Consider the following 12,210-nt stretch of genomic DNA (forward strand, 5'->3'; position numbering starts at 1 on the left):
AAAGCACTTGGTGGGACAATCGACATTTAATAACCAGAAGGAGGCGGAGGCGGAGGAGGAGGAGGAGGAGGAGGAGGAGAAGGAAGAAGGGAAAAGGGCTGAAGTCCCGGCTGCAGGTCTTACCTCTGGGACGTCTTCTTGTACTTGCGTCTTTTGGGGGGAAAAGAGAAACATGAGAAAAGTGAGGCCTTGATTTTCATATTTGCCTTGTAATCAGTGCATAAGACAAGAAAAGACAGAAAAAGACGCAGTTTCATGCAAAACCCATCCATTACATACACAGTCACAGCTGGAGCTCATACGTTTTCCCTATTGGGTTATACTGTATGTTGCAGGCCAGAAAGTATCCAACCCTGCTGGATATAAATTATGTGGATGTCACAGACTGCAATGTACTTTTGCAAAGGACTTTGGGCACCTATTAAAATGAGTGATCAGAACTGTTGACATAATTCTTCTCTACATTTACTGAAGAAAAATGTCTATCACAGGAGTAGCCTGTGTAGTACTCCATCTGGAGAAAAGCTTTCTTCTCACTCGCTGCTTGTCATTCTTCAAATATGTTGTCACTGCCACAGAAACAAACTATGGTGTTAAATTGCTGAGTACTGTCTTTCTGCTGTATGTCACATTTAAACCATTACGGCCACACAATTTTTCAATTTATTAAGTCCTAGGAGACTTTTCTCAAATTACTGATATTCTAATTTCCGGCCTGTTGCATGACAACATGTCCCAAACAAGCTATTGACAGATAGTTTGTTTCCTGACAGAAGAGGTGGCATCCTGTTCACCTTGCCAATCACCCTGATTAGGTGAATGAATACCAGTTCAACAAAAAAAAAGAAGTCATCAATACATTGGTAGCGAATTTTGATGTTGATAGTTTTCCATTTTATACCGAAGATTCTTGTTTATGCTTGGGCAGAGGCAAATGCACTTTTAGATATGAATCCTTGATTACAGAGGCTGTCTGAGTGATTTTAAAGTTCACTGCCCACTTTAACGCTCCTTCACAATCAGAGATTATCTGCTGTATGATCGTGCTCTTTCCCCTCAAACATGTCTCACTGAACAGTTCCCATCATTTCATGAACAAACTGCTTTTTGGGGATATCTTTGCCATCTAACCCTCAGTCTAACATTCTATTCTTTATTCTTATTCCCATTAACAGTGGCAGCCTGACAGATTGATCTTAAGGTAATCCAATATTTTATAGATGTTCTTATCTTTCTGCTCTTTAATTATTGTTTAACGTTCATATGCAAAAGTAAAGCAAGTGGATTAATGAAATCAAAGTGTTTAAGACAAATTATCACATTTTTACAGTAACACAGCTTTCTCACAGAAGCAATTTGTTTTGACCAACAGGACATTTGCAGAATTCAACCTTGTTACCAATTCCATACAAAAAAAAAGCCAGGCGTTCAGGAAAGAAAAAGAAACATATATTTTCAAAAATATACAAAATATACAAAAATATGCAATTAAATTGTGTTCAGACTCAAAGACTCCCAAAGACACAACCACAGCTCACCACTCTGCCATACGACATCCCACCTTGCTGTTGTATTACTCACTCACTCACACGCACGCAAATGCACACACACACACACACACACACACACACACACACACACACACACACACACGCACACAGCTGACAAAATCACATTTTAACACACCTACAATCACTCCATCCAAACATTTGACTTAGCACACACCCACAGTATCAACTAAAAGCTTACCACACATGCAAGTACATGTACACACACACACACACACACACACACCATTTGGAGCACTCATAACAGTGAAGTGGGGGATGGACCCAGTGCCATTCAACACAAGGTGCATTTGTATTCAAGTCAGCCAGGAGTCGCTGCACTTAGCCTGATTTGTTTCTCAGTCGCTTTCTGTATCAATCTTCTCCGAGCTTCCCTTGAAGAAACTGCAAGCTAAGGAAGTTTTTGCTCTCCATAAGGAATGTTAAGAGCTCTCTCGAGATGAGTAGGAAATAAATGAAATAGCCCATTACTTTGTCTCCCTCCATGCAATGGTCATTATGAAAAGCAGCAGGCCATGACGAGTTACCAATAACAAGAAAGCGTGAAAGACGCAGGGGAAGGAAAGTACGAGGGAGGATAAATAGACATTTACTGCTCTTCTGACCTCACTTCCTATCCAACCCATAGCCCCTCCCCCGTCACCTTGCCTGTTTTACATCAAAATGTGTGTCAACAACACAGAGCTTCTCCTAATTAGAGGGCTTTAACGCAATATCCCCAGCATAATGAGGATGTGGGCTGAGAGAGGTCACGGAAATTCCAGGAATTGATGTGATTATAAAAGGTCACAGTCAGGTTCTAATGCAAAATATGACCAAGCAAATGTCCCATTTTGTTTTAGTTCTCTTTTTGTTTTGTTATTTACAAACTATCCATATAGGTTGCTAACAAGACCCTGTTTGTTTTGCTTTCATACCAGATCTTAATACTCATAAAGGCCACTTTGATCCTTCCGGTGACGCCTGCCCTCCCCTTCAGGCTGCTCTCTGCGATGAACTGCAAATCAGGCGATTAAATAATTCATTGATTTCCACTAATCAGAGGGTGACAGAGTGGTTTGGTTATGCTGCAATGATCTAATTTATCAGTGGAGATCCATTGGAATCCATTCACACATGCAAAAACATAAAAGTGGCCATTTGTCAGAGGGAAGTAATGAAACACAACAGAGCGCTCATGCCTTCATCACTGGTTGTCACCAGGCTTTGGACTCCACCAGTGAAGGCTGGGGGGGGGGGTGAAAAAAATGTCCAATGTGAATTCTCTCTCTGTCTACCCGTGGATGATTGGTGTACTCTGTGGAGTACTCTGTGCCAGAGAGTGCTGTGATAGCCATCCAGCAGACACACACACACACACACACATGCACACACACACACACACACACACACACACACAAATCATACAGCTGCCAAACAAATCTCCCAGGATAAGCTGGCAGCACATACAGTAAATGTCACCAATCTGCCGCTTGCACTCTCAAGCGCAGATTCACGTCTCGCAAAAAGCCAAGAGCACGGCAGAATGTCGGCAGTCACTCAGACACACAAGCATATGCAAAAGGATTCACCCCACCCCACCCCACCCACCCCACATTAAAGGCACAACACACAGTGTGTGACGTGCCAACATCTGTGAGCTGGGGGCTGCCCGTCAGTCAGAGCTCCATCGTTTTACACTGAGGCTCTTTGTGAGATTAAAGGCTAATGTGGTCTGTGACACGCAACAGGAGCCCTCAGACCATCCATCAGGCTGCAGCATCGCATTGATGGTGTGTGTGTGTGTGTGTGTGTGTGTGTGTGTGTGTTGGGTGTGGGGGGGTTCATTCATCTGACTCACTATCCATCACATGCCCAAAAAAAACAGAGGGTTATGACAGAGATTTTATGGTTGGTCACTGACTGACAGCGAAGTCTGAGCGCAGGGAAGTAAGTGCGGCAGAGGGGTGATGCTGGCGAGGCGGCCAGATTGACAGGGGAGGCAGAGAAACAATGACTAATCATGAAACAATTGACTCACATTGGCACGAAGACAACTGAGAGCAACGTGGAGCAACGTGGAGTGATGGGAAGGGTGAGGCGAGGGGAGGCTGATGGATGAACTGCCAAACCATCACATCATCATTCTCTCAGTCATCGCCCGCAGGGCAGGGGGGGGAAAGGCGCATTTCAATCAGACCTCTGGCTCCAAGGCTGCTCCTGAACGCAAACACCCCCCCCATGCCGAGTCAAGAGTGAGGGGAAGAATCATCAAATCTTATCATTCCCGCCATGGCGCGCATACACAATGAGCTCAGTTTCCCTCTCAAGGCGAAAGGTCACAGAGGTGTTGATTAGTTGCCAGGTGAGAGAAAGTAATATTGTGGCGTTAAGGGTGTTTTTTGTTTTTTTAAATCTCTGATTAAGAAACTGAGTGATGTGGGGGTTGTGTTAGGCTCACAGTGGCCATCCTCTCAGGAGAATGTTGCAGAAGCAATAATGTCTGTACAGCTAGAAAGGCATTCCCTTCAGAGGTAATATTTCAACCTTAAATTGGGCACTGCCTCGCAGGACTGAGTGAACTGGTCTTGCGGAGTCATGATTTCACATCAACAACAGGTGGCTATTTTGGGGGGACTCAACTTTTTCAAAAAAAATAAAAAAGGCACAAGTGAAAACTCAACTGGATGTTTGAGTGAATCTGATTTCTAACTGTTTTATTCATTCATCATCCTGTAGCAGACATACGTAATGAAGAAATCAACTAATGTACACACACACACACACACACACACCGACACACACACACACAAGATTAGACACGCAAAAAAAAAATATTTGGACATTTTGAGATTCTCCACTCATGACACCATCAATCCTCTGTTGCCCTTTAAAAGGGTTGACCAAGCACTCTCACAGTAGTAGATCAATATTACACCCAAACACTTTTTTTTTTATTCCACAGTCAAAAAGAGTCACAGACTCTCTATCCATCACACGTCCAAAATGACAGAGGGTTATAATAGAGATTTTATGGTTGGTCACTGACTGACAGTGAAGTCTGAGTGCGGGGAAGGAAGTGCAACAGAGGGCTGATGAGACATTTATTTTAAACCGCAGTCAAAAAAAGAGTTGCACACACACACACACACACACACACACACACACACACACACACACACACAGGGCATTCTTCTACGCACCAACCACAACTTGTTGAGAAGAAATGACAAGTGGAAATACTCACAGTCCTCGGAGCCGCAGCCAGATCTTTTCTATCTGGTCCGCCTGAAGGTACTTCAGGGCCGTGCTTTCAAACTCCTCGATCTCTTTGGTAGGCGACTCCATGTCGGCGGATCAGTGAGCTTCTGGCTGTGCCGTCGCGAGGTCCCAAACCAAAAAAGAAAAAAGAAAAAAGAAAGAAAAAAAAAAGGAAGGGTGTGGGCTGGGAAAGTTTAATCCCTCCTAATTGCGGCGGCAGCGGGAGGGAAGCCAGACTGTTGGGTTTCCTCGCTTGCTCTCCACTCACACTGTCACAACCTGGCCGGCATCATCTTCCCCCTCACCTCTCTGCGCTCCCTTTGTTTGTGTGACGCTGAAACTCAATAACACTGTGACAGCGGCAGAGCAGCCCGGCTGCACCTCTCTTCCTCTGCCTCTCTCCCTTGCACTCCCCCCCCACCCCCCCACTACCCACCCCCTCCTCGTCCTCCTCCTCTCCCGCTCTCTCTCTCTCTCTCCCGTTCACTTCTCTCCCGTGTGAGCGCAGGGGTCCTGGAGCCATGCCATGCTCTCCCAGCAACAACGGGATGCAGGGCAGCTCAATCCGGGATTAACGCTCGCTGGCGAGCTCTCCACACATGAGGGAGGGAGAGAGGGAGGGGGAAGGGGAGGAGGGGAGGCAGTCAAAGAGAGGGAGGAGTCTGCCTGATAATGAGAAACCGTGTTCTGCTTTATCCACTGAAAACCCAGAGGGAGGGAATGAGGGGATGCATTGGGGACGGGAGAGGACGTGACGGAGCAGCGACTTCTGTGCGTTACTGCAAGACGGGAAAAAAAAAAATCTGGTAGAGGGGGAGAAGGGTGAAGAAGGGGGGTTGTAGACAGCACGCTTCCTTTTCCCCCCAGAAGACGCAGGACACAGCTTTTCATGTCTCACCAACTCCATCAGGGATACAAATGTGTACCGAGCGGACTTCATCGGCGCTGTACATCAACACTCTGCACAAATGTGACAGCTTTGCAGCTTCAGAAATGTGCGTGAGACATATGCTGCGCAATATGTTGAGTTCCAGGCTGCGGCGGATGGACCAAAGTGCAGCCCGCGCCCTAGAACTCACTTGATTGGAAATTACTCCACTGAGTGCGTACAGAACAAGCCCACATTCACACTCTCTGCATGTGCATGGGGCTAGAATGATGTAAAATATTGCCGTGTCCATCTTGCAGCTCACCGTAATGTATTTTTATGGGCAGAGAGAGAGAGAGATATGCTTTTATGGTTCATGCGGTCAGATAACGGTGAATTGCCAGGGTCAATTTCTTTACGCACGGCCTCGCCAAGGTAAGGCTGTGCACAGATCCCAGTGTGATACAAGTTTTATTCCGCCCCTTATCTCGAATGCATCAGTACCGGCACACTGAATACAGTGGTGGCTAAAGGAGAAGTGCTTTTTATGTACAGTTTCATGTAAAACATTCTGGTATTCACTCTCCATGACTCGTAAAATCTGAATGCTGTGAAAGGCTGTTTAAAAAAATGTCACTTGTCTGCCATAACAACCCAATGCAATTCATTTTCATATTCATGGCCGATACGGATGCTCCCCGCTTGTCATTTTAACATTTGCAGAACAAATGCTTCTGTCTACTCATTTCCTCCAGAGTGCAAAACTTGCAAGGGTGAGTCAGCCCAGACGTCCCCTTCTTCAAACCCCCGTCATACCCTTAGGTCTTTCAATTACTTGATGCAGGATGCAGGGATAATGCTAGGGCGCCACCTCAAAGCGGCCCCTGCTTTCATCTACTGAGATGGCTCCTCTGTGAGGAGAAAGGAGAAAAGGTCTGCTCGAGTGGCACCAAGTCTGTTTATGGTTTCTTCAAAGGCGCACTCATCCACAACTCCCTCTTTCTCTGTCTTTGGCATCCCGTTTCTCTGTCTTTTTGGCTGCTTGGCAATAGTGCACTCCACATTTCCACGTTTTGCCCTCTCCATCGTGGAGGTACGACGGCCCCCAAGGGGACTTGGAGTCACAGGCAGGGTTGACAGGTCAACTTGAAGGGAGGCCACAACAGTAATTTCACATTTCAGCACTTGCTGTTCACAGGTTTAAGCCTCAGGGACCCGCTGGAGGGTGTCATCTTTTTTTGGTGTCAACCTTTTGAGAAAGCTTTCATCCGAAACACGACAAGGACATGGAATGTCACCGTCGGTTGCACTCCAGATAATGTATTTATTCAGTAAGGCAGAAAAAAAACTATGTGAATCTTGAAAGCTATGGAATACATACTGACAGAATGAAAATAGGGAAAGGTAACTGCTATAGTGTCTAAGAGTAGCACCTTTATCTTATCATTTCAAGTCAGATTTTCATTACCCCAGTACCTTAAATGGAGAATAACAAGAACAGAACCCCAGATTAAGACCTTTGTGGAGTTATTACCCTTCCAACTGCATAGCCACAAAGGACTGAGTGCATTAGCTACTGTGTGTTCAATGAGGTTACCATTTGCAACTGACAATAGGCCCACAAAAGAGACAGTACACGGTGGTTCTAATGTGGCAGCTGTAATTTGCCACTTTGATTTGAACTCGGCCAAGTGAGTTGCAGGTTGACTCGACTTGTTTATTCGCATGTTGCGTCTCCAGGTTGGCTTAGATATCTGCAAAACATGTTTGCTCTGAATAAAGAGTCAAGTCAGCAATAGTGTGCAATAATTTGTCTATAATTTTTGTTGCACTTACATGATCGTGTAAGTTATCAGCATCTGCACAATATATTTACAAATTTGAAGCCAAGTGTATAGTTGTCTGTCTCTCTGCATTGATCCTGTGAACTGGCGGCTTGTCCCAGCTGTGACCCCACCTTCCCGCTAGGACAGGCTAAGATAAAGCACAACCGGAATTCTAAATGCAAGATTTGTGGCAAAATAAAATGGATAGATGGATTCGACCATTCGGCTGAGCTTTAAATGGCTTTTTACACATATTGATGACTGAGGATGTACTGGACATGGCTTATGGTAGGTGCCAAAAATGTGCTTTCTCACTAGATGTATTTAGTTAACTTGAAAAAAATGATTTTTTTCCCCAGTCATTTTGTGTGCACCAGAGGCAGACAAAGCAAACAGACCAGTAGTCTCTCTGTTCTGGTGTTGTTCTTGTTCCAAATGTCCCTGGACCTCAGTCCACGCCATCTGGAAAAAGCAGCACATGTTTTTTTTTTTTTTTTTTTTTTTTTTGACTAAAGCACCTCCTGGAGGCAGTCTGCTGAAGCAAGGAGCATTTCCCCTGTCGCCGAAACAACAATGGCATGAGTCATCTGTAATAACCAATCACTAAAGCCAAAATCAACCCACAGAGTCGACCCTCTGCCGTGAAATCACCTGTGATGGCTGCACAGCCAGCACCTTGCTATGTGTACATTTCTGAAGTTTACCACCATGGCAACGACAACCGATCAAGATCAGCTTGGCATATAAGTTACTGCAACCACGCGAGACACGTCAACCAATCTCACTTCTGCACATCATTAACACAGTGGGAGCGGAGGAAATGAACACGTGTGAAAGCAAAGCAGATAAACTCAACAGATGTAAAATAAATAAATGAGCTCATCACTTAAATCTGTGAACTAGAGGCAGACTGTTGTGAAAGCTCATTAGAAGGTCCTGGATAAGATGTCAAATCATGTATATCAGCTGGTCTGCATACTAAAAAAAAAACATCCAACGCTCCAGCCTCATCAATTTCATCTGCCCACCTCACAACAAACAGGTCATGTTGCTTTCTGCCCTTCACCTCAATGTGGGCGCAGTAGTATATTGCGAGGTGTGAAATTACCCAGTGTGGACATTTTCCCGAATCGCAACATGGGGTTATCTCAAGCATTATATCAAGCTTAAGAGGAAAGAAAAAATACATTCTTGTTGAGAGAGATGAGGCCCCTTTTGTACCGAAGGGATCTTTAACAATATTTTAATTGGGTTTTCAAACAGGCACAACGAGGCGCCTGTCTGGAGCAGCCAAGGTAATACAGACGATGTTACGCAGACCATTGGAAGGTGAGAAGAGCAACGCAGCAAGGCTGAACATGAGACAAAATATAAACAGTAGGCAGCAAAATCTTGTTTCATCACATTATTTCTGAGGGATCTCAATGTCAAGATCATCAATGTAACTGAGTGAGCAAACTCAGTAACTACGGAAAAAAGAGTTCTTCAGATATCAACGTAACCCTGTTATTTACAATACCATCACAATCTGGCGGGACATCACAAAGTATTTTGGGGAAAACGCGTCATCCTTTGCATTAACACCTCTGACCAGGAATGAGGAGTTTTCCCCAGGAATTCAAAATAGTATGTTCGACAGTTGGCATTAGAAAGGCGTCAGGCTTATTCGCAATGTATACCAGGATAATACACTGATGTCCTTTCAACAGATTCAACAAAAATACAACATTGCATCCAAACACTTTTATGGATACCTTCAACTCCGTAGTTTTATCTTGTCGAAGGTAAAGAATCTCCAAACAGACACTCCACCTCGCAGCAACATAGATTTATTTATAACCAATTGGAAAGACACAAGACATTTTCTCTCTCATTCTTATTCGATGTTGCACTCCCTTGACCCATCAGATATAAGCAATAGCCTCTGTCAAAAACACATTTGTCTGCAACCAAATGAGAGAAACCCAATATAAGATTCTGCATAGATCCCACATAACATTCATCCTTAACAAGATGGATAACCAGGTCTCTCCCCTCTGTATTAAATGCAATTCATCAGTTGGGTCATACATTCACAATTTCTGGGAATGCCGTATGATTAAGATATTTTGGAAGAATGTAGCCCAGGAGCTGTGTAAAATTTTCTCTCTCAGAGTCAAAAAGGATCCTGGCCTCTTCGTACTGGGCTTGCCCTCAAAGACGTTATCTCTGAGTAGATTAGATTTTAAACTTTGTGACAGGCTCCTGTTTCTGGCTAGGAGACGCATTCTGGGATGGTGGATTAGTGACAAACACCCAACAGTCACACAAGGGTACCAAGAAACATTTAAAGTTCTGCCCTTAGAAAGACTCACTGCACGAATGAAAGGCGATGACGGTCTCATTGAGAGAACATGGTCGGCCTACCTAAGATACTTACCTCCACCCCTCCGGAGCAAACCTTTAGTGCATTGATGGGTACATTTAATTTATCTAAGTATACAAAATTTTGTTTATCTGATTACTTAATTATCATTACTTTTTGAGTTAACCTGTTTTCATTATCTCTAATTGAATCTGTCTTAGATCAACACCTTACACCCTGATATTGCCTTGTGTTCTGGTATTGTTCTTTCACTTATTTACTTGTTTATTTTTTATTCTGTACCTCCATAATACAGGATGACTGATGTAACTAAGTGGAGGATGTGTGCATGTACATGCGTATTGGTGACTACATAGAGCATGTGTTGTTATGTTGTTTGTCTGTTCTGATTTGTTATGATAACAACTAATAAAATCTATTTGAAAAAACAAAAAACAAAACAAACAGCAGCATGAAGCAATCCTAGATCATTCAGGGAGGAGGGGCAGTTCTGTGAAAAAGATCATGGAACGGGAAGGGATGTATATGTAGCTAACATTTTATTCACATTAAGAAACCAACCAAAAGCCAAGGTGTCAATGTGCCCCTTTAGGAACTAGTCATAAAATTGTGTCTGTTATAAATTACAGCTACTGAACCAGCTCACAAAAAAAGACTTCAGGACTTAATTCTTGGTAATAATGAATTATTTGTATGACTAAGATGGAAGGACTTATTGGAAATTACACACTGCCAAGGTATTCTTGTCACCGTGCACGAGCTCCCTACAAGCTCACACGTCGAAAAATCAAGACATTAGCGGCCCGGCCATTTGGAGGTACATGAAAAATTCAAATCTCATTTAAATTTCCAGGCCACGGGATAAGGATATCTATGCATCAAAATAGCAATCACCTTTGAAGTAATGACCGCATTTTGTTGAAGATCATCCGTCATCAAACGTGACTTTCCATCTATAGTTCATTTGTCTTTTTGTATTGAATACGTGGAAGGAAGGATGGAAGAAATTGGAGGCACCCAGCTGTGAAGCCACAGTTATTAAAAGAGTGATTGAGGTGGAAAAAGCTTTATCTCCCAGAGAGATACCTGCAGGTCAAAGGTCGTACCTGCAACAGCCATCGGAGGACTGACGTGAAGGGAGAGGCAATCAGGCTTTACCATTTCAGTTTTGTGGAAGGAGTTAACATGGGAATAGTCACCATTCCAAGGACTGGGGTTTAGGCTACAGCCACTGGAAGAACGGTGGCAACAGTGACTGCCAGGAGCCAGGAGCCTGCGTAGGTTCTTTTGTGATGCACCTTTAATCACATGAGGTGATTAATAGATAAATAAGAATCTCTGATTGCATGTCACAGTCTGATGGCTTCAAACATTTTATCAAATTTAATTCTAAACAAGTAAATTATCATCATTTTTTTAATGTAAGTATAAAGTAGGAATGTTTGTAGTTGTGAAGACTTTAAGCATTGTCCTGTCTTTGCATGTCATTTACTATGAGGTTTGTCCAAGTAGTGTAGCCATAGCTGGAGAAAAAATAGTTTTTATTTTTCACAGATTTGCAGTACATATTATCTTTTTTTATATTATAGTCTTTTTTTAACAGTATCAAAATTAAAATTTACCTATCTTGGCAAGTTTCTCTGTCCATAAACTGAAAGTTTCTTGAAGACATCTGTGCGCAAGTTATGAATCCATTTTGTTTCTTCCATTTTCACATTTTTGCCTTCACTGTTCACATCGAATTGGTTTCTGTACAGCGTCAGGGTCAAATATTCTGCAGAGGTTTCAATGATAATAATAATAATAATAATAATAATAATAATAATAATAATAATAATAATAATAATAATGCCATTACAAACATAAAGGCACATTTTTACTTAGTTTAGTTTTTTATGTCTTAGTGATAACTGATGGAGTAAAATTTCAGGCAGAAAAAGACAAAGGCCACGTATAAGAGTCTATGGGTGAGTCATCATATCAGAGCCTTATACCCCTTGAACGTGATTTATGTCAAAAACGAAATTGAGCCTGCTTTCCCTCCTTCACTGCAGCCCACAGTTTTGTCACACAAGAGCTATAGTTATTGTGTGTATCAGGAAGAAAGTTACAAGTATTTTAAGAGCATTTGATAATGTGAGGATTGGGCAAGTAGAAAAAAAGGTCTTGCAAAAATATTCCCTTAACTGACCAACTGATATCTGATTTCAGTATACAACTGAATCAGGTAAAATAAGGTACTTGCAGACACGGTTGTGCCAGAGGAGGATACAAATGACAAAGAATCCTGATAAATCAAAACATACGAATAAGATTGTCTACCTCTGATTTATCTGTTTGTGA

General features: G+C 42.9%; 1 protein-coding gene across 3 annotated transcripts in view; it reads right to left on the bottom strand.

Moving 5' to 3' along the window:
- Positions 1 to 12,210, bottom strand: part of pde1cb (phosphodiesterase 1C, calmodulin-dependent b) — a 79,294-nt gene that overhangs the window by 40,973 nt on the left and 26,111 nt on the right. Inside the window, exons 1-2 of one of the 3 annotated variants that reach the window (XM_076021718.1) lie at positions 4,795 to 5,221; positions 124 to 150 (exon numbers count right to left, since the gene is read on the bottom strand). The exons of the other annotated variants lie outside the window; for them this stretch is intronic. Coding sequence (XP_075877833.1) covers positions 124 to 150; positions 4,795 to 4,895 — 128 coding nt within the window. The 5' untranslated portion in view covers positions 4,896 to 5,221. Of the gene's footprint in view, positions 1 to 123; positions 151 to 4,794; positions 5,222 to 12,210 lie in introns of those variants that run through there. 3 annotated transcript variants of the gene reach the window in all.

Source organism: Nelusetta ayraudi, unplaced genomic scaffold (assembly GCF_046127955.1).
Source record: "Nelusetta ayraudi isolate G7.1 ecotype Tasmania unplaced genomic scaffold, CSIRO-AGI_Nayr_v1 ptg000011l, whole genome shotgun sequence".
NCBI lineage: Eukaryota > Metazoa > Chordata > Actinopteri > Tetraodontiformes > Monacanthidae > Nelusetta > Nelusetta ayraudi.